The sequence below is a fragment of the Falco peregrinus genome, chromosome 4 (assembly GCF_023634155.1).
Source record: "Falco peregrinus isolate bFalPer1 chromosome 4, bFalPer1.pri, whole genome shotgun sequence".
NCBI lineage: Eukaryota > Metazoa > Chordata > Aves > Falconiformes > Falconidae > Falco > Falco peregrinus.
Window position 1 is genome coordinate 28,728,179 of NC_073724.1, and position 25,852 is coordinate 28,754,030.

General features: G+C 35.5%; 1 protein-coding gene across 2 annotated transcripts in view; it reads left to right on the forward strand.

Moving 5' to 3' along the window:
- Positions 1-20,248, forward strand: part of MOSPD2 (motile sperm domain containing 2) — a 35,510-nt gene extending 15,262 nt beyond the window's left edge. For both annotated transcript variants that reach the window (XM_055801557.1, XM_013294794.3), the window contains exons 6-15: positions 1,643-1,703; positions 2,938-2,976; positions 4,033-4,157; positions 9,088-9,258; positions 12,002-12,114; positions 15,726-15,822; positions 16,653-16,749; positions 17,448-17,577; positions 19,311-19,413; positions 19,938-20,248. In XM_055801557.1, the coding sequence (XP_055657532.1) occupies positions 1,643-1,703; positions 2,938-2,976; positions 4,033-4,157; positions 9,088-9,258; positions 12,002-12,114; positions 15,726-15,822; positions 16,653-16,749; positions 17,448-17,577; positions 19,311-19,413; positions 19,938-20,084 (1,083 nt within the window). In that variant the 3' untranslated portion in view covers positions 20,085-20,248. The remainder of the gene's footprint in view (positions 1-1,642; positions 1,704-2,937; positions 2,977-4,032; positions 4,158-9,087; positions 9,259-12,001; positions 12,115-15,725; positions 15,823-16,652; positions 16,750-17,447; positions 17,578-19,310; positions 19,414-19,937) is intronic.
- Positions 20,249-25,852: the final 5,604 nt, after the last annotated feature.

Genomic DNA, 25,852 nt, shown 5'->3' on the forward strand with positions numbered 1-25,852 from the left:
GAAGTGAAAAAGTAACTTGATTTGGGTTTTATGGAGCATATCCTGAAGCAACTTCTTTCCAGTGTCTTTGTGTCTCTGGGAGTCTCAATCTCAGTGAGTGCTGTCTGTAAGTGACACATTGTACAGCCTTGCTAGTACATTTAGCACAGAGCAGGATTTTTTAATAGCTGGCTGTAGCAATGTAGAGTAATTGATAAAATTCACCCTAAAAGAACTTGGATTTCAGGGTTCTTTTCCAGAGCACGCTTCACTTGTTTGTTCTGTTGCTATAGACATCTACTATGTCAGTTTTTATCGCTGGTATGCAGCCAGGTAATTATGATGGCTCATGCCTTGTTGCACCAGTTCAGGTAACTAGAATAGATGTGGTTATTGAACGGTCTGCTGAAATTTGTACTTCCAATTCCAGACTTTCATTACAAAAAAAATGGATCTGTCTTCCGATATCTGATAGTGCTGCTTTTGGATAGGCAGTGGAATAAAGAGCAGCATCCTTGTTAATGCAGAGGAAATTCCAGTCATTGCTTGGAAATCTGTCACTGTTTATGCTATTAAATGAAAGATACTGCATCCTGGTACAAACAACAGCCAGCTGAGATAAATGTTTCTATTAAGGCTACCTTCTGCCTCTAAAGATACCAAGCTTTCAGTTAGTTTCTAGTTACCAAAGCTACTAATAAAGCTTTCAAGTTGTGGGTAATCCTTTTATATGGGGTGTGTGTTTTTTTCTTTCTGTCAACAAATGTTGTAATAGCATGTTTACATTACTGCAGAAGCCTGTTCCCCATAACATTTTTACTGTTATGACAGGCTTTAGGTCCTCCATCAGCAATATGTTTTGTACCATTTCTGAAAGTAGTAGTGGTCGCTCCTGTTAGGAGTGGAGAAAGTATGAGTACTTGTGGCAGGCTTCCCACCTAACCAAAGTACTTAACTATAATAATTCTTACTTTATTATCTATACCAGTTTTATAAAGTGCCTTTTTTGCCCTTTACTGTGTAGTCAGTTCTATTATACCTGGATTTTGCAATGAAGACTTGGCTGTAATTCTGTGGGACTGCTCAGTGGATGGAAGCACCTTGAAAATGGGTGGTATACAAAAGCAGCTCTTTTGTGGGCAGAGGCAGCACTCCATTTCTCTGCATACTGCAAACTAGTACTAAACCCAAAAATTCTCTGGAAAGGAAAATTACTATTCTCTGGAAGATCCCGAGACAGTGGTATATTGAATAATATTCCAGACAAATTATTGAAGGGAAATTTCAATATGTTTATTGCTTTCCCCTGTAAGGCTTTAAGATAATCTATCAAGCTTCTGTAGTACTAAAGACTTTCCTCCATCTTTCCTGTATAGCTTAAATCCTGTTTATATTCTGCAGTAGTTTAGATACTGAAATTATTGCGCTGATAATGGGTTTATTGACTTATTTCTTGAATCATAAAGCTAAATTTGACCATAGTCCTGCAGCAATTTAATGAAGTGAAAAGCATTGCATTGAGTTTGGATGATGTTTATAGTATGTATAAAATGTGAACAGAGATGATTACAATATGAGTATCTTGTGTTACTCAATAGCTTAACTAAGCTTGTATTTTTAATGCTTTGACTTGTATTACATTCGCTCTGTGCTTTTATTTTAGGACTTGGATTTTGTTCGGTTTATTGTCAACTGTTTCACAGATTATTACCCAAACTTCCTCAGTAAGTATTGTGTGTTAAATCTTAAACTCTGTAGGCTTGTGTAATAAGAGCATTTCATAATATTACAGATGGTTGGGGAGACTTGAGTTTCTTTGCATGTGCTTAATGAGATAACGACATGGCACACAAATGTTACAGATTCAGAATATTTTTGTGCTCACAAACAAGCACAAATTCATATTTTAAATAAACTTTACATTCATCAAATACCAACTGGCTTTTCATGTAATAGTAATTTAAGGCATGTTTTTACAGATTAAAAATTTATACAGGCATCTAGTAGAACTGAATTGGCCTTTGTTTTTTTCCTTTGCTTCTTGTTGTTTGGGTAGAAACTTTTCAGACTTGTATGACAGTTTGTATCCTTTAGGAGTCTTCAGGGGACAAAGAATAAATGGCCATAGAAAATTTTAGGGAGCAGTGGTTTACTCTGAACAAGAATAAGGCATGTTTGTGTGCACACTTGGAAAAACCTGCGTTCTTGCCTGCTAGTATTTTTTTGTGGGTAGGCAAACACCAAATAGTTTTTGCTAGCTTATCTTACATGCACTATACATTTTAGATGAAAAAGTATCTGAATCCTGAAATTCTGTACAGCAACTGCTTAAACTCTGATCAGCAAGCTGAAATTTAATATTCAAAGTTCAAAATTTTGATCAAATATCAAACTTAGTCAAGTGCAACATCATGGTTTTGGGTTTTTAACATTGAAGAGAAGAACTTTGGGGCTCTTCTGAGTCAAAGTACTAACTTTTCAGACTTTGCTAAAAAAAAAGAAAGCTTAAAAAATGTGGATTTACAAAGACTCTTGCTGTTTGTTTCTTTGGGAAGAAGAGGTGCTGAATATACCTGTTAAACCTTCTTTTCCATTCAGTAGTTGCTTTTCTAGGTCAGGTTGAGATCTTGCCTTTCTCTGCCTTACTTGGGGATATTTCTTTCTAGTAACAGTATGTCAGAATAGTATCCCAGAGAAGTGTGTATATATATAAGTATGTAACTTAGCTGTTTTCTTGGAAAACAGTTAATAAAATTCTAATGCTATTATATAGTCATATAAATAAGTTTGTACATGTTAAAACCAATTATACAAAATTGCTTCTACAGGAATGTAAGCATGGAAGTTTGTAAAAATGACTTCACTTTTTACATGACTGTTATTGCTGTGTTTCCTCTTAAACAGAGGAATACGTAAAACACTTGGCATTTGTATTTTCTTTTCTTTTTGTCTTTTCAGCAAAGATAGTGATCTTTGAAATGCCATGGATAATGAATGGTGAGTTGTTTGGTTTTGTGGTGGGGTGTTTTTTTTTTCTTTTTGATCATGATAACCTTTTAAAACTAGTAGCATAAATAGGAAGCATTTTTCTGTTCTGTGTAGATACAGCTGAATGGTGGAATTCGTTAAACATGCATCTTTAAATGTGTCAGTTTGTAGTTTGCATACTTTTTGTTCTTCCTTCTAGCACTGTATTTTAATCATGCTTTAAACATACATATCCCGTTATCTTTAAAGCTTAGGAGACCTTGATAAATAGACTAGTCTTTGAATGTTACCAACTGTAATCCTTTCAAAGCTGGATCTGTTCATGATTTAGGAATATTTTCATCAACAAATGATGGGCACGTAATCGGCCAAAAATAGGACTACAGAACTCGATCGATGCCTGACGCTGATATAGTTACATATGTTTTGATGTGTGTACTTCAATAACTTCTAACTATATGTACAAGATTAACATGTTATTCATGCATTTTTACTATATGAATACATATTTTTATGTTGGCTTACATTTTTCTGTATATTGATGTTTTACCATTACTGAAATAACTATGGTGTTTGAAAGTACTCTGTAGATCTGAACAAGTGGCCTTTAAAGGAGGAAAACACTTTGACTAGGAAGAGTATATACATAACTTTCCCAATCTCCCTCATTCAGATTTGGAAACACAATTGGTTTTTACCCCCCCAAATGTGTTCTGGACTGAATTCCAAGACGGCGAATTTGTCACTTATTAAACCAAAGATACTCTTTCCATGACAGTCTCTGGTCTGTCTGTATTCTTCTGTAGAAAACTACATGTCTATAAATTTTCTCTGTAATTAATATTGTTTCCCTTGAGCTGTTTATTTCCATTGTAACAGAAACTTGCAGAACAGGTGCTGTCATATCTTATGGGACATAGCTCACTTGTGTACCTGTAGACCTTACAGAACACTGCAAAAAAAAAACCAACCAAACCCAAAAAAACCCAAACAACCAACAAAACCCAAACAAAAAACCAACCAACAAATCCTTCCTGACACTTACGTATACCTTTTGTTTTAAAGCTGCTTTTAAAATTGTGAAGGGTTGGCTTGGCCCAGATGCAATAAGCATGTTAAAGTTCACCAACAAGAATGATGTACAAGAATATATCAGTGGAGAGTATCTACCACCTCACATGGGTGGAACTGTAAGTATATTAACATGTCATGGTCCTTTTGCGATAGAGACACACCTATGTATTACATGTGTGGGGTTGAGGGTTGGCACTTTGTGGATGTGGAATTTCTTGAAATTTTTCTGCCAATAATAATCTATAAATCACATTAATATAAACCAGGTTAATGAGAATTTGATATCTGGCAGTCTTTAAGTACAGAAATATTTTTTTTCTGAATCATGCATCCACTTTCAGGTCACTGGGAGTCATAGTTTTTTGGATTTTTTTTATAAAAAAAAGTCTATTTTAAGGGTCATTCTTCCTTCTACTGTTTTTTTTTCCCTCCCACCTGATGAATTGAACATTGTGCTGGTTTATGAAACAAGTTCTTTGAACAGAAAATAAGTTTCATGGCCCTCTGAGAGTTTTCATCCTGTTCCAAAGCTATGATTCAGTAAAGACAATCATATTGCAGTTATTTTTCCTTTGTCTCTAGGGTTGCATTTTTAGACATGACTGTAGCAGATTTCTTTTCACGGTATATTAGAGCTCCAAAGAATATGCTACAACCAGTATCACTTTAACAATATCTGGATACTATTCTAGTGCAACCTAGATAGCAAAGCAGCACAAGCATCTTGTATCACAGTTTTCACTTTTCACAAACCTAGTAAATTTGTTTGCATAATCCTTATAATAGAATTTGTAGAAAGAGGCTGTTTTCCCTTTAAAATTTTTGCAGGCAATTTATGGTAGCGTAATAATCTAGAGGAGTTATCCCTCCCCGCAAGTGCTTTTGGAGTTCTGACAGTAACAATATGGAGAAAAGAAAGACTCTGCTTTGGCAATTTTTAGGAAAGGGTATGTTCCTTTATACATAAACTCAAGCTAGAGTTTTGGTAGCCAGAACATATGAAACTTGTTTGGGGAACATAAAACCCAACATAACTGAAGTCTTTTATTTGACTGAAAATATCTGCCTTTAAAAAGTGCTTTTGCATGAGACTCTTGAAGAGAGACCCTTTTTCTGCATGGAGGATTGCTTCCCAAACTCCCCAGTCTCATAAGAATTTTCTCGTGATAAAGAAAGCTGAAATTGTTGAACCTTGGTAGTGGGCATTGAGGGAAGGGCTGATGTCTGAGGTGGCTTTGCTAAGAATTTGAAAGGGGTATAGCAGTGGTTCTGGGCCTAGCTCCCGTGGTGGTGTCCTATTGCTGCCATAGAGGGGAGACTTCTTTTCCTCCTTCTTAGAGCTGAGGATCTCCTGTCTGCTTTTTAGACCATCTTACCTGATAGCTAATCATGTCTTTTAAAGAAAGAGCTTGCAGCTTTGCTAAATACCCTCCTGAAATGCCTGGTTAGCACAGAATCTGAAGTTATCCTTTGTCCTGCCGTGGTCGTGAAAGGTCTTGTTGCCATTTAGTGATTGTTGACAAAGCTGGCTCCATGTTACCTATCTTCTGAGAGCTTTAACAAGTTCCAGAATCATAGAGGCAGCTTTTCCCAACCATTTGTCTGTGGTAGTAAGTTGCAGTGACAGAAGTAAATTAGTGGAATAGGAGTAAACTTGTTTGACAAGGACTCCAAGGGTTTTGACAGCTTTAGAAAAAGAGCTCTTTCTTTGCATATTAAAAGCCCTGTATTTTGAGGCAGCAGATGTTTTGTTTAACAACTGAGTCTGTTTGTTGTTTAGCCACTTGATGAGTGTTTTGAACTTTTAACCTCGGAAGTGTCATGTGGAAGCATTGTTCACAAGTACTCAGGCTCCAAAATCATGTTTAAGATCTTCCTTCCAAAGATTTCTTCAGTGCATACAGTAAAGCTAGATTCTGTATCTCTTTGACAGCAAGTAGTTTTTCAGTTACCAGATGACAGGCAGCTTACAGACCTTTTCTCAGAATTCAGCTTCTCCTGATGTGGATATCCTTGGCTCCTCTTGAGGCAACTGGATGGAGTACATTCACCAGTATTAGTGTTGTCAGGCCTGCTTTTTTTAGGGCAGTATCAGACTTCATTTCCTCCCTTTTCCACCCAAATGTTTGGGTTGCATTTGGGGTTTTTTGCCTCTTTCCAATTCTTTGTTGTCTTTGATTTCCACATATTTAGGAACAGATCATCATATTTGCAACTAGCATAATGCAGGTGAAAACACAGCACATCTGTGTGTCCTTTGTAGTCAACGCAGTAGCCATAAGTAGACTCTGATCCTCTTTATGATGTCCCCTACTAGGGTCTGTGTTGGAAGAGCCAGGTCTTGCCAGATGTAAACAACTAGTGGAGCAGGTAATTTGGTTAGTTACTTTGGGGAGATACAGGGAGTATTAAATACAGTGGAATCTAGGTATCCAAGAAAAATGTTAAAGACTAGTTTTGGAATAAATAAAAATAATTTTGGAAATAGAATTAATAATGAACTTGGAGTCGGTGATTACTTTGCTTAATTAAGGGAACTGTTCTGTGTCTCCGTCAGAAGCCTTCAAGCTTCGGTATCTCAGTCAAGTTATCTTTAAGTCTGTTGGTTTTGCTCAGGGTCACTTAAAGGATGAATCTGAGACTTTCTGTAGCTTGAAAATCTTGCAAACAACTGTCAGCCAGCTAAGAAAGGAGGAAATTGCTTGATTATAGACAACTAGTGGACAAGGCATCTCCAGAGTATCAAAAGCTTTAAAACTAATTACAGAAAACAAACTTGCATTTTGCAGGACTTCGGAATATAAAGTCCTCATCAGTGTCTGTTGGCACTGACTGTTACCATACTGCTAATCAAGAGGGGCAACACACCACAGAATCGTAGAAGTGTTTAGGTTGGAAAAGACCTTTAAGACTGAGTCTAGCTGTTAACCTAGCACTGCAATGTCCAGCACTAAGCCAGCGTCCCTAAGTGCCACATCTACACATCTTTACATGTACCTGGCTTTGAGTTGTTCTTGTCCACAGTGTACAGAGGCCACTTTCTTTATAGCAGGTTTGTCTTGGAGAATCTGTCAGAATTTCCCAAAACAGATCGAGGAGCAAGCTAATAGGCAGTCTGGGAAATTTGGGGTTAGGTGCTCAAAAGCCACTTGCTAATTGTTTTCATTTAGTAATGAATGTATACGAAGTCCATGATTTCCTGGATTTACAGTCGGTTGTATCCCATGTTCTTGCACTTCTAGCTGTAGCTGTCTGTGGTGGAACAGTCCAGTTCTTAAGGCATACATGTTTCTGACTGGTCAGGGAGATTCATTGCCTCTTTAGTAATATTTTGTGCAAGACTGGTGTACATACAGTGTACATGTTGATCAAGACCTGTACACACAATAGGGTTTTGGTTTGTGTGTTTGCCCAGTTTTTGTCATAGATGGATTTAACAAGATGTCTTGACATCTGCTATAAAAGAAAGCCATTAGTTTATAGAATTGGATGTATTAGGCATAGAATAAATCTGTCTCATTTACCTGTCTGAGGCTTTCACCCTGCTGGTAGATAAACCCATGTCACTGAAACTTACGAACTGTGATTGGGAAGTGTGGGACTTTTAGTTGTCCAGTGATGAGGTTATGTTCAGCTGCTGAAGCTCTCTAGCATCATGGATTCATGTGGCCAAGTGAAATGTGCAGCCAAATTAACATCTCAATTGAGGTCACTTTTTTTTGTATGCTGGAAGGGAGTGAAAAGGCTTTTTATCAGTTTGGGTGAGGGTAACCTGGCTATTTCTGCCTTATATTTGCAAATGCAGAATGTCGGTATTCTGCAAGCCTACTGTAATGTCTCTAATAAGTCTGAAGTCTTTTCTTCTAATAGTGGATTAGTCTGTTACTGATACCTAAAGCTTGTTCTTTATGGCCTTAATAGGATATTGCTTGAGGCAGTGGATACCTGCTTATTGACCTAAAGGTCTGTGGTTTGCTTCAGACTGAAGAATAGGAGAGGTTTAGGCCTTGATTATAGATCATCAGAAAGTATGCTGTTTAGTTTTGGAGGTTCTTTGAATGGCCCTGTCTAAGGTTTTTCTTTTTTGTAACATCATATTCTTGTTTCAAGAAAACATACTTATGGAGAACTCGCTTGAAATACCTTTTCTTTTTTTTAAACTCCCTGCTGATAGTATAGTTTGGGAACTGTGGGCATGGCTCAAGTCTGCCTCACAGGAGTCAAAGCTACATTATTTTCCTCCACTGAAAAATCTGACAGACTAATTCAGTTTACTTGGGGTTTGAAAATGCACTAGGAACAGAGATGCTTGTTTAAACATAATTTCTAACATAAGATGTAATAAAACTATTTTGAGAACATTAAGATAATTTCTAGTTAGCAAAAACTTTTTTAGTGGTCTTCCAATAGAAAAGATATTCTTACTGCAGAAGCTTTGAGAACTTAAATACGTTGCTTCTACATTACTTGAGTATCTTAAATATGGTCTTTAAATTGATACGGCATTCCAAAGACAGAGGTCTGACTTGCAGGATATGTTAAAGGTTCGCACACTAGGTTAAACTTGAGGGATTGTCTGGGGTTGTTTGGTGGTTTGGGGTTCTGCTTTTTTTTTTCTTTTTAAATTGTGACTATTATGAAACTAAAATACAAAGAACAACTGAAGTTCTTCATCACTTTTGGAACAGTCTATAAAATAGCTGTCACAGGTTTTAAACCTAGAACTAAGAACAAAACTTCATCATTAAGACTCTGAATGCTGATCCTAGATAAACCAAATTCTGCACTTCTGCTGTGACTATAAATACCAATAGTAGTTACAGTTTAGTGACTTCATGAGGTGGCTATGTATTTGTCTACTAATGATGATAAAATAAAAACTACTAGTAGTGTCAGCTTTTCTGCACAGGGTTCAGACTAGATAAATGAATTCTACAAGTCATGTGAAACAAATTAATTTATAGTATTTCCATTACATAAAATATACTGGAGAAGGTGCTTCTCATCCTCCTAAATAACTGGTCCTTCAAAAATCTTATGTTTTAGGATTCCTTCAAGTACAGTTATCCTCCATTGGTTGATGATGACTTTCAAACTCCTTTATGTGAAAATGGGCCCATTACTAGTGAAGATGAGCATGAAAGTAAAGAAGAGATAGATGCGGACACCAAGGAAACTGGGGAACTGAATGAAGCACAAAACCTTAATCAGAAAAAGGTATCTAACTCTGAAGGCTGAGGCAAGACTAGTTAAATAGTGATAAAGTGGGAAAGGAAGAACATAATTTTTGTTTCTTGTCTGGCTTTTACTTTGATTTTTTTTTTACATATTTTTCTGCCCTCCAGTTTGACAAAAGAACTCGGAAAAACTGAAAATTATACTTGTGATTTCAATCTTGGTTCTTGGTCTGTTGAGGACAGTTTCATGCTTCTGAACAAGTAAAATGTGTACTAAGTATTTAGTGTATCTCTGGAATATGGTGAATTATACAGTAAATCTTAAGGTTTCTGTGTTTTGTTTTCAAAGGTTATGTCTTTCTAGTTGGTTTATTTTTAATGTTGGGATATCTAGTGGAGTACACTTTAAAATAGATCTATTTCTCAGATGCTTAAGGCAGTATGTACATGAGAAAATACTAAAAGTTAAATATTTATACTTGATGTTAATTTGTTTTCTTAAATCATTGATAAAATCTCAACATAGTTCTCACTTAGGGATATAATTTCTCCAGAGCCTAATCCATCAATTCTGTTTTACAATATAATCTTCCTGCAGTGGAGTTTATCCAGAAATACAAAGGCATTGTTTTACACAAGTCTGTGTGAAGTGATATTTGGGAACATGCAATGATAGTTGGTGGGGATATCGCTCTTGAAAATAGTAGTAAAAATATGAAATCCACGATTTCAGTGCCATAATTAATTTTGGAATATGTATTGTGAAACTTCTGTTCGGTGGAGTAGAATATTTTAATATTACACTTCCAGTTTCATTTACTGTTTTAAGTCAGAATAATTTGAAACACACAGCTCACTAGTCCAGCTGTTCTTGGCTGTCTAATCGAAAAAAGATAATTTCACTGACCTTAAGGTCGAAAGGAAGCAATACATAACCATAGCGACTTCCTGACTGTTTGACCCTAGCTTGTTTTGGTTGTAGCACATCTGCCAAGTTCTGATTCTCACATGGAAATGTGGAGAACTCCTGTTCAGTTTGTGAATTGGCTTTGGTGGTAAATAGCCTCAGTTTGTTTTTAGTTTGCTTGGCTGACTTAAGCTTTCTACTTAAGTTGTGTGGCTTGGGTGTTTTTGTTTTTGGGTTTTTTTTTTTCCTTAAATCTTAATGATTTGGTTTATGGTATTTTCTCTTTTGTGTAGTGTAATCAAGCTGCTACTCAGTCTTTTCAATGAACCAAGATGGACATTATGTTCATCATGTATCCATTAATCTTGAGGCATGTTTAAGGCCTTGCTTTTAATGTACTCTTAAAACTTCAGACTATATGTCATTGTTGGTACTGTTTTTCTGTAAAAAGTAATTATTTTACTTTCTTCTTTTGTTCACATTAGTACTTCGTATTTTTCCCACAGCAAGTACACCATGGTTTGCCACTTCAATGTTATGTTCTTTTCCAAAATGTGTTTTTCAGAAGTATTCCCTTATTGTCACAGAATTGTTGGTGTTTCTTATTTTAAGTAAATTTTACTTGATTGTATCTAAACATATATTTTCAAATATTTTTTTTATAAGACCAGCTTCAAAACTAATAGATTTCAAGTGATCTGTGAGATATAGTTACTTACTGCACTACCAGTCTTTATATGCAGACTCTTATCATCACTAAGAATTAAGCTGATTTATTTTATATATATATATGCCTCCTCTTATCCCATAGAAGGGCCTGTCTCTTTGCAGAGTAGAGAGCGCCATGGGTTATAGATTTTGTTAGTAAGTGCCTGTCCTGTAGATGCCTCCACCTTTAATGTGTGCTATAGTAATACCTTCTCTGGTAATTTTAATTAGTTTTATGTAGAATAAAGCCCAGCAGATCACTAGTGCAGTGTATTTACACACTAATCTTTTACTATAACTGTAATTATAAAAAAAGGAAATTGCTGTGTGGTTTCTTTTATAAAACCTATTTTCCATAAAATCTTGTATTCCTTTCGTTGCCATACTTTAAATTTACATAAACTGAGTTCTCTTCATGTTTTATCTCTGTATTTTAAGTGGAATAAAACCAAGGCTAAGCATACTGTTCAGCTAGTTGATCCTGAGTCATGTTACTGATTCAGTCTTCTGTATTCCCACCACCCTGTTAGACACTTAATTCCAGACTTCTTTCATTATTTTTATTAACATGTCCAGGCCTGCTGACATCTGTTTTCTTAATGTAATAGAGGAAAACCCTCAACCTCAGATACCTGCAGTTTTGGATGCACAAATTCAATCAGCACTATTTCGTTTATGTTCTCCAGTACTTCAGAGTTCCATCTAAAAGCAGTGAAGATGTTCAGCAACTCTGCAGTACAATAAAGCGTGGAATTACTGTGATTTTGTTCAGTGTTGCACTGATTGTGTCAGGGTGTCTGTTTTAATTAAAAGTTTTGTAGTGGAAGAATAACACCAGTGCTTTATAATGTCCAAGTATTTGAAGTACTATACCTTAACATGTCTGAAGGTTTCAAAAATAACCAGCTTGGGCACTAGGAAAATAAATGGGGAAAAAATGAAAGCAAAAGTTTTGTTTCATGCTTGTTTAATAAATTATCTAACTTCTATAACAGATCATTTTATTCAGTGGACTTAAAGCAGCTTCAGGGAATAAATACTTACTAAGCTTAGTCTGTAATATAACTTGTTAAAATAAGTCTCCTCATTCTTTGAAGTACCTGCATGATTCTGTAACATGTGTAACCCAGGTTTCTAGTTAATCATTATAACTATCATTTTTACTCAGATGAATTCTATAGAACAAATTTCCAAATCAGAGGAAACTGACAAAACAGAGATCAAACCAAAAAATGCAAAGAAAGCATTAACTACTTTTAAAGGACCTTTATTACATATCAGGTAATAATAATCTTTAATTATTTTTACAATGTGACTTGAACACTTGAGTACTCAACTAGTTGGTTTCCAAAATAAACTATTTTTTCTATCGGAGGAAAATCAGACTATTAGAGGAAAACAAGTTATAATCCTTTTAAGAATTATTTTTACAATGCTCAAATACTTTTTCTGGTTTTAGTGAATCTTGGCATGTTTTTGTACAGATTAGTATGCTTTTTGTACTGATTAGTATGTGTACATTTCCTAATTTCATTTATTTTGAGAAACTCAGTTATTTGATTTAGTTAAACCTGTGCTTATCTGTAATGAGAGCAGTGGTTTGACGCTGATTGCATTGGCTTAACCAGTGTGTTTACTAAGATAGCTTTCACTGCTAAATCTTGCTTAAATTCTTTTAACTTTATATGGTGTGTCTACAGTAGTAGTTTGCACCAATTAAATTTAATAGGTCCAACTTACTTTGTGTGGCAAGTGCTCTGTATAAATTGCATATCTTTTCAGAAGATTCTTGTTATCCAGGATGCTTGCATCTTGCAGTTAACCTGCTTTTTATCATTAAACTAGGAAAAAAATAATAATCTGTTGGCTGATACCACTCTTTCCTCTCACTGCCTTTGAGGTCAAGATGGTTGTTTAGAAATTGATTTAGATGTTAACTTCTATTTTCACTTCCAGTTTGCTATTAGATGAATGAAGAAAATATCTAATATATAGGTAATTCCTTAGCTAATTTTGTAAGTGCTGTACTGAATTAGTTTTGGAATGAATTTGAATAATGACATGCTCATTAGTATAAAAATACTTTGTATGTGTCAAACTTTCCTGGCTTTGAATTGAAAATTATCTTTATAGTCTTTTGTGCTAAAACCTCCTCTGTATATACTTAGTTTCTTGTATGGCAGGACAAAGGCATAGACAGCAGACTTGTGATTTTTTGTTTTTAAAGAATGTTTAAAATTTTCTGTCCCTATGATGAAAGCAGCTGTGTTCTTCCATCCACTTAAGAGAACCACCTCCTCCCCTCGCCCCCCCCCCCCCCCAAAAAGCCAAAAAACCCAACAATGAATGACAGAAACCCCAAACCAATAAAAAAAAAAAACAACCACCCCAACCCCCCAACAAACTATCTTTTTTTTTCTCTTAAATATTTCAAGTTCTTCCATTGGAACAGAAGTGTTGGACTTCATGTAAATTGCATGAAAGAGGAAACTCAGAGGTGCTAATACTTGTGGTCTTGCTGTCATGGAAAATAAAATACTGGTATCTCCATTGTCCTTGCTGTTTGTTTCTTTGCTTTTAAGTAAACTCTTGAGAGTATGCACAGTTGTTGCTCTTCAGTACTCTAGCTTCTACAGAGTTGGAACCAATTTTTATTTCCTTGCAGCCTTTTTGGGAGGCTGAATTGGAATTTATTGAACTGAGAATATATAGTGCCATTTATAACTAGTTACAGACACTTACTTATCTCAGACTTCACCCTCTGCCAATATAATTAGCTTCTCTCCTTGCTGATACCAGCATTGCCCTGTGCAGGCAGCAGCCTGGAGCCTGGCCAGGAAGCTGAGGCACAGCAGCTCTGGGACCATGAAATCTCCTTTCTGTGTCTCTAACTGCTGCTGCAGAAGGCTTGATGAGGACTCCTTAGAACCTCATGCAGGGACATTCCTTACCTATCATCACTCCTTGGTACTTGTTGACTTTGGTGTATGACCAAAGCTGGCTACTTGTGCTCTTGTTTCATCTATTTGTAGTCATACTCACTAGTTGTCTGTCTTGTTCAGATGACTATTGTATTCACGTTGGATACCTTACTATGAAAGATGGGTCATTATTGACTTTACTCCTCAATGAGCAGTTTACTTGCACTGTCTGGTGGAAGACTAGCTGATGTAGTGTATTCTGAGACAATTTCTAGTACAAGCCGAAATGGTTACCCCACACATCAAAGTAGTGTTGAGTTACCCCCACATACAAGAAAGTAGTGTTTCTGTAAAAACTAAAAAGCTTGGGTGTTCATGTAAAATAAGACATCCCCACTCCAAACAACTATGCACCACTCAAGCTGATTGATTTCACAGATAACAGGCATATAGCTATGGCCCTGCAAGACCACTTCCCCCTTTCTCTCCCCTCCCCCCCGCTTTTTTTTTTTTTTATTTTTTGGTCAGTAGCCACAGTTGGTGGTAGAACAAGAAAGATCAGGCTCTGGCAGAAGGTTCCTTTCTGTGAGCTCTTTTTGTGGCTTGTTCTGATGCTAGTTACTGCTTGTCTGTCTCATTTATGGTTCATCTTGTAATTGCTGTAACACAGCTGCAGTATACAGTCTTAAGATAACGAAAATACTTTGTAGCTACAGTCCTTCCTTTCCCTACTGTTGTTGGTTACTTAAGTCGAGAAATTGGGAATGAAAAAAAAAAACTGAGAAGAGGAGGTTACACTTACCCTATTAAACTGTTTTAAACCCGTCAGTTTCTTGCTTTCTGCCTCACTCAGCACACTTCCTTTTTCTCCACTGAAAAGAAATAAATTTTTGCATGTGGACTGTCTAATGCATTGTAAAACATAAGCACACACTCGGTCACCGTTGTACTTAGCTTCTGGCATTGATGTTCAGGCTTTCCTGAGAGCACCAGGGATTTTTCTTCTCAGCTAATACACTGGTTTGTTTTAAGTAAGAGAAGAAAGAATTGGTGCTGTAAAAGGAGGTCTTTTGAGGAGGTCAAACAAACATGAAATTGGCATTTTTAAAAAGGGGAGAAAGGAGGAAAAGGTAACACATTTTTTTGAAAAAGGCTTTCTTTCAAAAGAATATGCAGTTCTGTAATGCTGCATAGTATGGCAGTTCTTTGCATACTCCTAATGGGATATATTGAAAGAAAGACATTTTTCACTTTTTACTTTTGTTTCATCTCAACTTGTATACAAGCATGCCCTACTTCTTGCCTAGAAGTGTTCATTTGATTGCTTATTCCAAAATGAGTTGTGTTTTTTGTTATGGTTTACAAGATTTCATGCATGACTCTCCTAATTGCACAAGAATATTAAAAACAAGCAATAGCTATTTACACGTGTCACCATAAATATGTGAAGACTGACTCATAACCCCAAGTGAATTTAGCTGTAGCGGTTGAAATGATCGCCACTTGCAGATATCTGCCTGCTCCTCTTACGTGTGCCCTATAACCATTACAAGGTTAGATAGCTGGAAGTTATTGTCTGACACTTTACACTCTTTAGTGTTAGCATAAATTAAAATTAACACTGCTTCCCTTTAACGTACTGCTCCAAGATGTAGCGGCTGAAATGACTGTATATATCTGTTGGCTACTCCTGCTTTGCCAGATGGTCATGCTCTTCCAGATGGAAGAAGTCAAGGGCAGTGATCAGCTGAGGCAGCTAGGTCTGCTTGTGGTCATGAGTCAACCCTGAGCTTCACTACAAAATTTCTGCATTTTGTTTTCACATATTTTTCTGATGAAAAACTGTTTATAGTGACTGTAGCTGCAGGGTTGAAAGTATTTTATTTTCCTGTAGGTATGGTCAGGGTTTTTTTCTGCAATATGTTGTAAAGATAATTTGAAGAAACTAATTCTTCTTAAATTCCTTATTAGCCCAGCAGAAGAGCTGTATTTTGGATCCAAAGAAACCGGAGAGAAAAAATGTTTGATAGTTCTCACAAATGTCACTAAAAATATAGTGGCTTTTAAGGTAAGTATTTTATGTGTGGCCTTGTTTATTAAATGTGTAACTTGTTTTTGATAGGGAGGAAGAATACTATTATAATACTGTAAACCCACTTTTCAGTCTAAAGTTTTTATTCTGTTGTGTTTTTTGAATAAGTTCAAAGAAGTCTTCTGGCTGAATTTATGCCTATTATGTACCACCCAAAGGGGATAATCAATAACACAAATCTTTGGAGCATTTGCTGAAAAAGAGATATGGTCATGGTTAGTTCTTTAGTTAAGAATCTAATGCTTCCCAAGAAAGAAAGGCTTCAGTGTTAAAAAGTCATCTTTTTAGAATTTTTCTCCTTTTTAAATGTTTGCTAGGAACAAGTGAGTAGTGCTCCAAAATGACACAGTTCTAGCTGCAAATGTCAGCATCAAAGGAATGAATGCATCTGCATTTGCTTCAGAAATACTGAGCTGACTGGCATCTTGATTTGGTTTTCCACCACATCTCTTCTGCTCTCTGCACACAGAAATAACAAGTTTCCGTACTTTCATTTTCCATATTCCATACTAAAAATTTTAGCATACAGTCCACTTGATGTTCTTGTCTCTTCCTAAATAAGTACATAAGAGAGAAAACCAGGATATGATAGAATTAGAAAGGATAGAAACGGTGAGAGGAAAAAGTGAAATGCTAGTGTTTGATTATTCCTACAAAATGAAGTATTTTAAAGAAGTTTTGTATTACCATGTCTTAATATTTAAACTTTTGGAGATTTTAATTATTACAGAGCAAAGGAGGTTCTGAAACAAGCATAGCTGGTGCATGCATTTACTATATGCTTGCTTGGTATTTCTTGTTTATAGGTAAGAACAACTGCTCCTGAGAAATACAGAGTTAAACCCAGTAACAGCAGCTGTGAACCTGGCACATCACTGGATATAATAGTTTCTCTTCATGGTGGTAAGCAAAGTCTTAACAACAGAATTTGTAAGAAGTTGGACAAGTTTTATTAACAGGCTGATGTTCGAGATACTAACCTTTGTATGTGCTTGCTGGGGTGTAAGAGTGACTGACACCCATGTCTACTTGATTGTTGTATGAGAATGTTACTATTTGTAATAAATCATAGATGTCAGACAGCATTTGAGTAGCTGCCCGTACTGATTTACTACTTCACTTAGGCATAAGCAGCTGTTGTCTTCAGCCTGTTCTGTTTCTTGTCTTAAAAAATTAAAGAAAAAAAAAAAGTTGCAGTGGCAGCTGTCTGATTTGCGCTCTTACAGTAGGAGTTTGTGTGTGGTAAATCACATTCCTAAATCGTTGCAAGGATAGGTGAATTTGCTGGAGAATGCATTCTTTACAGAATTCTGGGTTATCCTTGAATTGTTCAGATGAAACTAGTTAAAGTTAAAATGTTTAACTGTTAAAATGTTTAATTGTTAAAATGAAACTGTAGAATTTTGGGAAAACTGTAATTAAAGTTACTGAGCTTAAGAGAATGATTTCATTGTTTTTATTTCTAGTAATTCAGTGTCTGATGTCCTGCAATAAACAAGCTCTCGTTTTAAAACATTTCTGTTCAAAAATGCTTCCATATGCTTTGTAGTATTGTCTTTTTATGTAAGCATACTTTTGGTTTTTTGTTTCCTTGAGGGCAGGTTTTGCAGCTTCTCTGCAAGATCGTTTCCTTATAATGGCAGCAGAAATGGACTTGTCTTCTGGAGCAGGTGTACCAGAACTTACTCAGTTTTGGAAAGAAGTCCCTAGGACCAAAGTGATGGAACATAGGTGAGCATATGGTTTTCTTTGACAGGGGGGGTTTCTAGCCATTACCATTTAGCTGATTTATAGCACTTGCATATCATAATCAGTGAAGGATTCTCCAAACCCAGTTGTGTGCTTACTGACTGAAGTATCTTGCTGAGGCTTCTGCTGTTTTAACTGGTTAAAGGTGTTTTCAACGCATAAAATGTCATGGTATTCTGTACGTGATCTTTTTATTGTTGTTGTTGTTGTTCCTGTGCTAATGAAGAGTTAAGTTGAAAAAAATATGAATGGATGTGACAATACATGTGGGCAGTGGATTTTTTTTTTTTTTTTAAATAAGAATGCACCACTTGAGTTTTCTAGAAAGAATCAAGCAAGGAAATAAGACACGTCAAATGCAAAACTTTTCTAGACAATATAAAAAATTATTCCCTTTCTGCTAAGGAAGATCATAATTTTGTAGAAAACTTCTGTAAAACCTGTGACGTGCTCATATGTGTGTTTTCCATATTTAATCATGGAAATGTATCAGGAGGAAAATAAGTTTTTCCATACACTCTTTTAAATGTACCTGTTACTCCTGTCTTCCATCCATTCACATCTAGCTGTATCGCTGTACATTTCTAGGAGAAGTTCACTGTAGTTCTCTTCCATCTAGAAGTCTTGAGGCCATGGTATTGAGATGCTCTTTCACCTTTAAAAAAAAATAATTTGGCTGTATTTTTACTTTAGGTTCTTCCTGGGGTTTTGGCTTGTGTTTTTCTTTAACATGGAAAAAGTATTTTTGAGACTTGATGCCTAGGTCTTGCTTTAATGCTTTGAATGCTTACCCCTTATCTCCCTATTAAAAAACAATCTCCATCATGTGAGTGAGCTTAAGCTTCCTCGCACAAATATTGCAATTTTTATTTTAGACAAACCCTGAAACAGTAAGAAGACCTTATTACATTAAATTTATTACCTGCAAAGTGTGCCATGTATGTACATTACTGATGAATAAAAACCTGACCTTTATTTTTTATATACCTATATATTAAAAGTAGTGCAGAATATAATTATTCTTTTTAATATTATATGTGCAAGTACTTCATCTGATGAGTCTACTTAGATTTTATTGCATGTATTTATCCTTTTTTTTGTGTTGTCTTGCCAGAGAAGTTTTAGCATTTCTCTTTCCTTAAAACAGAAAAATGCCGCAGTCTCAATTTTAACAATTTTTTTAGCAAATAAGTTCATTCCCACACTAATGGACTTGTGTGTTATCAGAGGAGCCTATGCTGTATTTTATAAATTCCATGGGATTCCACTACCTTCAGTTGTGACTTGAAATTCTGTTCCTGCATTTTCATCTGTGGAAGACATGGACTCTATGAAAAATGTTGTTGCTAAAGTTTAAAATGGGAAGAAAACCTTTAGATTTTGTTTGCTGTTCAATAAATTGCTGCACCTCTGGTAGTAAGTGTTTGAATAATCCAGTGCATCCTGTGCTGTGAATTTAAAATGGTGAAGGTTTATTTTAACTGAGCATGCAGATAATTTTGATCTTGCTTTCTATATCAAAAGCTGTCAAAGCGTAATTGGTAGACTGAGGAAGCCTTTTCAGACTATCATTGCAATAGCCATTTAGAAAATTAATCAACCAGAACAGATGATAAAGCACATATAATAACTGTTAGGTGGACTGATTACTACTAATTATACAATGTGACATTAAATTTATGATTTTTGGTGTGTATTTTTTCCCCTTTTCACAGGCTCAGGTGTCATGTTGTAGAAAGTAGTAAGCCTTCTTCTCTGACATTGAAAGAAAACGCATTTAATATTCCAGCAAAAACCAATGAAGATTTACATATACAGGTAATAGTGTATTTCTTTATGCTGAATATTGAACAAAATTGTGAAATATGATAGACATAAATCAAGTCTATACTAAACCTCTTTGGTACTTCATAAATTATACTATTTGAAAAGCTCAGCAATTCAAAATGACTACATCAGTGGTAGTGATTTAATCGTTTTGTTGAATGGTAATGTTTTAATAAAAAAACTACTTCCAATGCAGTTTGCTCGTTCTTCTTGTGTATATTACCTATCTGAGGTATCAGTGAACCTCAGCGGTATCTTTTGCTTCCTAGTGTAAAGATGTCACCTGCTTGATACAGGCAATAGAAGCTATCCATAACTTAAAATTTTAAGCTCCTTAAGTGGAACAGATTCCTAAAGTATGTCGTGGAAAAAAAAAAGGGGTCACTAAGAGAAGTGTTTTTTTTTTAATTTTTCTTTCTTTTTTCCTGTGCTTATAGTTATTGGCTAAATAGCTCTAAATTTACAAGTATTCATATGCAGTAATTCTAATTTAATGAAACTATTTCTGTTTTTAGCTAACTCGTTTACTACAGATTAATAAAAGACTTCAAGAGCAGATTGATCGCTGCCTCTGGTTCCAGCAGTTGACAGTTGTTTTATCATTACTATCAGTTACCGTTTTTGCCTTCTGCTTCTACCTGACATGTATCCAGAGAAGCTAAAAAGAGTTGCTGTTCACTGGATGTGCTGCCGATCATGGTTGGTTGGAATGGAAGAGATTGCAGTGCTGCGCTCGGATTCTGAAACTGCCAAAATGTTGTTTGTGATCCCTCAACAATGAATGATGATATAATTTGCTGAAAAAAAAAAAAAAAAAAAGAAGAAATTTATGACCAGCAAAGGAAATTACTGAAAGTTGACACTTAAAACAGTTCATGAAGATGATGTTAGAGCTAGGACCTATTTTTACTGTACAACTCAATAAATAATACTGAACTGGAAGGAGGGAACCACATACAACATAATTTAAAACTGTTTAGTTGGTTTCTTTTCCTCTGTTCAGCTGCTTTACAGTATTTCATTTCTTTTCAGCATATTCATTCTTACATTCTGAATTTACTCTCATAAAAGGTGCAAGCAGTCAACTTAATGTATTCTAAAAGTTATCCTGTTCATTCAAGAAAATGTACAGAAATTACACAGTACAGGCAGATTTTTTTACATAATCTCTGTACATGCACGTATAAAGGAAGATACTGCCTGTTAGTAATTATTTTGGTAATTCAGGCTCATTGCTTTCATTGGTTAAATTCCTTATTTTCATGCTTTTTCTGAATGCAAAGTTATTGTACGTATTTCCTACTAATTAAGATGCTAATGCTTGTTTGATTCCAAAAATACTGGATGAGACGCTAATCTTTTCATGTTTGGGTTTTTTTTTCCCCCTGAAAGCAACTCTTAGTCAATTGTGGCAGTAGTGTAAGAGTTGAACATTTGATGACCTATTATTGGTTCATGAAAAGGCTAATAAATAGTCAGTGAGATGTGCAATATATTTAAATTACAGCTGAATTTATGAAAATTTATGAAAAAAACAAGTCAAGTCAGGAAGATTAAATATTGTTGAAGGCAACATAAAAGTGTTATATCTCCCATTTGTCAAAAATTGTTGTGGAAATGGTGTATGAAGCTAGTGAGCTAACGAGGATTCTTTGTACTCATTGCTGTAAATATGTATATTAAAATGATAAACACTTAAAAGGAGACTGATGATATCTTTCATACATTTAAAATTTTCATTCAACGAGGTGTAAAAAATTAAAATAATTTATTTACTAGAATTAATTTTTGCTACAAATTGGCTTTGTAACAGATCATTTAGTTTCGTCTGCTGACTTCAGTATATGAAAAGAGATTATTGAGGAAAAATAAAGGTCATAAACTGCTTCTGTCTTTTTGCTTACAGTATCTCTCCAGTGTGTTGCAGATGTAGTATCATTTCTAGGAAACAGAAAAGGGCAGTTTTAAAAACTGCATTAATAAGCAGATTAACTAATAAAGCAGCACTACAATTACTAAAAAAATTACCATGTAAAAGGCAAGTCTACAGAACTGTTTGGTGCAGTCGTCTGTCCTTTCTTAATTTATACAATGTTTTACCACATCTACATTTTCTTGATTTTTCACTAAACTAATTTCTGTTCAGTTTGCTTTTCAGTATTTTGTTTTCTTAATTTCTTAATTAAGAAATACCAAGTTTTATTAATGAGAACTTACATTGTTCACTGCTTACTATGAAGCTGTTATTTGCGTTATTTTCATGTGCTTGCAACTCAGATGCTTTGCTTCCAACAAAATGGGTTGTTGTTTTACTGGGAAAGGTAACGAAGTAATTTGTAACTTTAACATAATATTAACCATGCTTTTAAAATGCCAATTGTTTAATTTGAGTGGATTGAATAGCACTTTACTGTAAAATTGCAAAAAATATATTCTTAGAGTATTTGCCAATATGAATATTTTAATGTTTTGGTGCTTTCATATGTTTTCAGTATTTTATTACTATGTTGGTATTTTCTTTGTATGATGAATGAGATGAACATCTTTTCTATTTTAATATGTTTTAGAAAAATACAGTAACAAAATAAATATGAGGAAATATGTAGTCTTGAATGTTTAATTTTTTAAAAATTGCTGCATCTCCTGAGGTTTTGGTTTTCCTGCAGATACTTATTATGAAGGAGGGGTAAATATAGTAATGACCCATAGTCTGTTGTATAATAGAAGTTGTGGTGTTACTTGTCGGACAAATGTAAAATAGAAGATTGTGAATTCTTAGACAGAGTGCCTAACATAGCACATGATACTGGCATGTAAACGCTACCGTATCAGGAATAATACAAATCCACACAATGCAAGTATATATATATGTAAAACTAAGTATTATTTACACATCATTAAATATCACAGAGTAAATGGAAAAAAAATATATATATAAGAAAAAAAAAAAGAATGGCAAAGTAACAGTATTTTTTTCTTAAATAGAAATTGATGGTAGTCTGCTTTGTGTTTTTCTTCTGTGAGAGCTTCATTGTTCCTGTCACCACAAAACATAATGGTGATCCATCAATATTTTCCCTGTTTTCAGTAATTTCAGCTTCTGTTTGCCAACCTTTGGAAACATAGGTTTCAGCCAGTCCATTTTGGAAGGTTTTGTGTCTAACACACACTGAAGTTACAGAGTACACAGCCATAATGTAGTTTGATATGATACCCAAAATTGAGATAATAGACAAAAGATTGTTCTCAAATATTTTATTTTTATTTTTTCACAGTACATGAAAACTGTTTGTAAAGCTGGGGAAATTTAGAACTTAGTTCACAAAATGGGATTTGATTACATGAACTATTGAGACAAGATTTGATTTTCCTTTCTGTCATTGTAGATTAGCAGTTAATCTTAGCATTTACAGACAATTAAGAGACAGCAATGGCTGGTAATCCTAAAAATTAAGTAATTGGTGCTCCAAAGGAGCAGATACTCTTTTCCTAGCAAGCAATTTTTATGCCCTATTTTTAGGTTCAGTTTTTTTACTTTATTAAATAAAAATTAGTTTTAAAACTTCATAGTGTTTTGTTTATCGTCTCTACCTGGGGGATAGCTCTGAACTATAGGAACAGGTGGTGTCACAGTGACACCATTCACAGTGGCACTGTTGTTCATCCTGAAATTATTTACAGTGGTTTAATGTTACAGTGTACTTGAATGCTTGAAGAGAAATCAAGTCTGGTTTGCAAAGGAAATATATTTTTTGAACAGTGAAAGCAGGATTTTTTGCATAAGGGCATAGCTATATTGAAGTTTATTAATTAGATGCAAAAAGTAAGTATCTTAAGGAAGAAAACACATTGGAGTAGGCTAATTTTGGGGGGAAATCTTGATTATAATATTTTAATGTATGAAACAATTCTCTCCCTTCTTCAGAAAAATAGGCACTTCCAGACTAGTGTAATGTATTTTAGACATCTATAAAAAAGAAAAGAGGGAGAGGCAGCAGGGCCAGGAATAGGTTTTCTTGATTGCCTTTCTATTCCATCTGTGATTCCCTACCTTAGCCAATTTGTCTCTAGTATCTGCGTTCATGTTCTCTCAAACATTTGTCCCTGCTTCCAGATGTTATTTTGTGTGGGTTTTGTTGACTGTATGGGGCTTGTAGAGAGGACTGCACTGTCTTGAGGATCCTTGTACTTTCTGTGTAGTTGGACTGGCAGCGTAAGGGTATGAATGCTGTTCACAGAGGACGGTTTGTTTAGTTCTTTCTTTTTCTATGGCTTTATTGTGAAAGCGGACGTTTGGTCAGAATAATAGAACAAATTGAAAATTGACCAAACAACACTGTTCTGCAAAACACATCACAGGTGGCTGTAAGAATTCACTGGTTTAGATCTCGTAGTAGTTCTGTGGGTTGTTGTGTCCGAGACATGAAGATACCTGCATTTACAGTATATGTATCAGTTTAGGAAGAGCAGATCAGTTCTCATTAGTCAGGAGCATGTGGAGTGCTCTTTCCTGAGGTTAAAGATGACATCTTAAGTCAGTGTCTGAAGTGCCTGGCTTGTTCCCTGTTCCCTGGAAGATGGCTCACTAAGGAATCACTGAGTCAGTATTATGGAGATTGCTACATTTCCATTATTTATGTGTTAAGACAGTTAAGTGATAATACTTCAAATTAACAGTGGTTTTCAGTGTGCCTGTTTCTTGGGCGTACTTCAGCATCAGCAGCTTTTGGCTGTTTCCCGCAACTGGTGAGGAACGTAACCTCCTGTTTTTCGGTTTTCTCAGTTGTTTCAGTCCCATTTTTCAGTTTGAGCATCACTATTCTTGCTGTTGCTGCTTTTATAGTGAACGCTTACAGTAGTACACTTAGACACAACTTGAAAAATAAAGTGCAGAAAACCCACTTCTCCAGAAACGTGGCAGAGGTGAGAGGTTTTCCTCTTTGCAGAGGAGATGAGTGAAGTTCCATGTGCCAGTCTTGGCTGAGACTGATACAGGTACTTTTCTAATAGATCTGTGCAATTACTACTTCGCAGCTTCTGAGCCAGAAGTACTGAGATGCACAAGTTGCATGAGCAAACAGTAAGCAGCTTGCCAGATTTCTACCAGTAGGCGTCTTGGCTCCTGGTTTGCTTTACTCACGAAACGGGTCCGTCAGCCTACCTATTTAGCATGCTCTAAGTCACTTCTGTTTTCCTAAACACTGAAAGAAGCACTGGGCTAACAGCTGAAGAGTGTTCAATTACTGCTGTATGACTGTGGCTAATAGCACGCACTGGTTTTTTAAATTGCACTAGGCAATTCATTCTGACATATTGCTGAAGTCAATAATGAAGTCCAAACACAAAGCCCTTTGGGGAAAGAAAAAATACTACTGATCAGTTGCCAGTGATTGTAGTCTTCACCATAGTCCAAAGTATAGCAGTAGCCCACCCAAAGGACTTCTGCATTCTTCCTTACACCAGTTCAGGGTCTCTAGATCTGTTAGTAATACTTCCTCTGTTCTATTTTATTTACTTAATACCAGTTGTGCTATATTAGCACTGTATTGGCATTGGTTGAAATGTCAGAAAGCCTGAATATGAAAAAAATATCTGTAATTTCTGTTTATCTTTCATTTTCTTTCGTCAGCAGTAGAATGTATTCGTTATTTTGCCGTCACTTGGCAGTTTTTCACAAAATATTTTTGGAGGTCTTGCTTCCTGTTAAAAATATCTTGTTAGAAGGATGGTAAATTACGTGTTTCGTTCATCTTGATTAGCCCATGAGATATGCCAACACTTGATGGGGATTCAACTGGCAAGCAGCAGTGATTTCCTTGAAAGTATTCCAGGAATTTTGTTTTCATTTTTCAAAAACATCTGTGCCTCCTTTTTCTTTAGTCTTGATCAAACCTTACCTTGCTCCTGAAATAAATACATCTAAGCAAACTTACTTGACTGAGGTGGAAAAGACTTGGGCTATTGGAACTTAACAGAAGGAACAGGTACTTTCTGTTACAGACAGATTACATCTACTTGTGTTATTCCAGCACATGCATGTATACTGTGAAGTAGCCACACAACAAACTGGCATTGCTGCTTGATGAGAAAGTGATAACGATTCACCTCAGGTATCAGTTTTATCCAGAAAGTGAGGATGGTGAGGTGGAGCAATGCTAACGTAATGATGTGCTCTTCCCACAGGAGCCTATCTACGTGGTCTCTCTAGATGAGTGTTTCCCTAATTTGGGGTCCAGGAGAGGGAACAAAAGCAGTCTTGATAGGTTTTGGTTCAGATCCATTTGGTTTCATTAGATTTGCAAAGAAATGCTTTGGACACAAGAAGTCAAATCTAAGTCTTCAGTATCGGTACCACCATGACCACGGCCCCATTTTGTGTTTATGATGAAATCTGAATTAAGATATCCTTTGGGTAACGATGTTGTAGTCT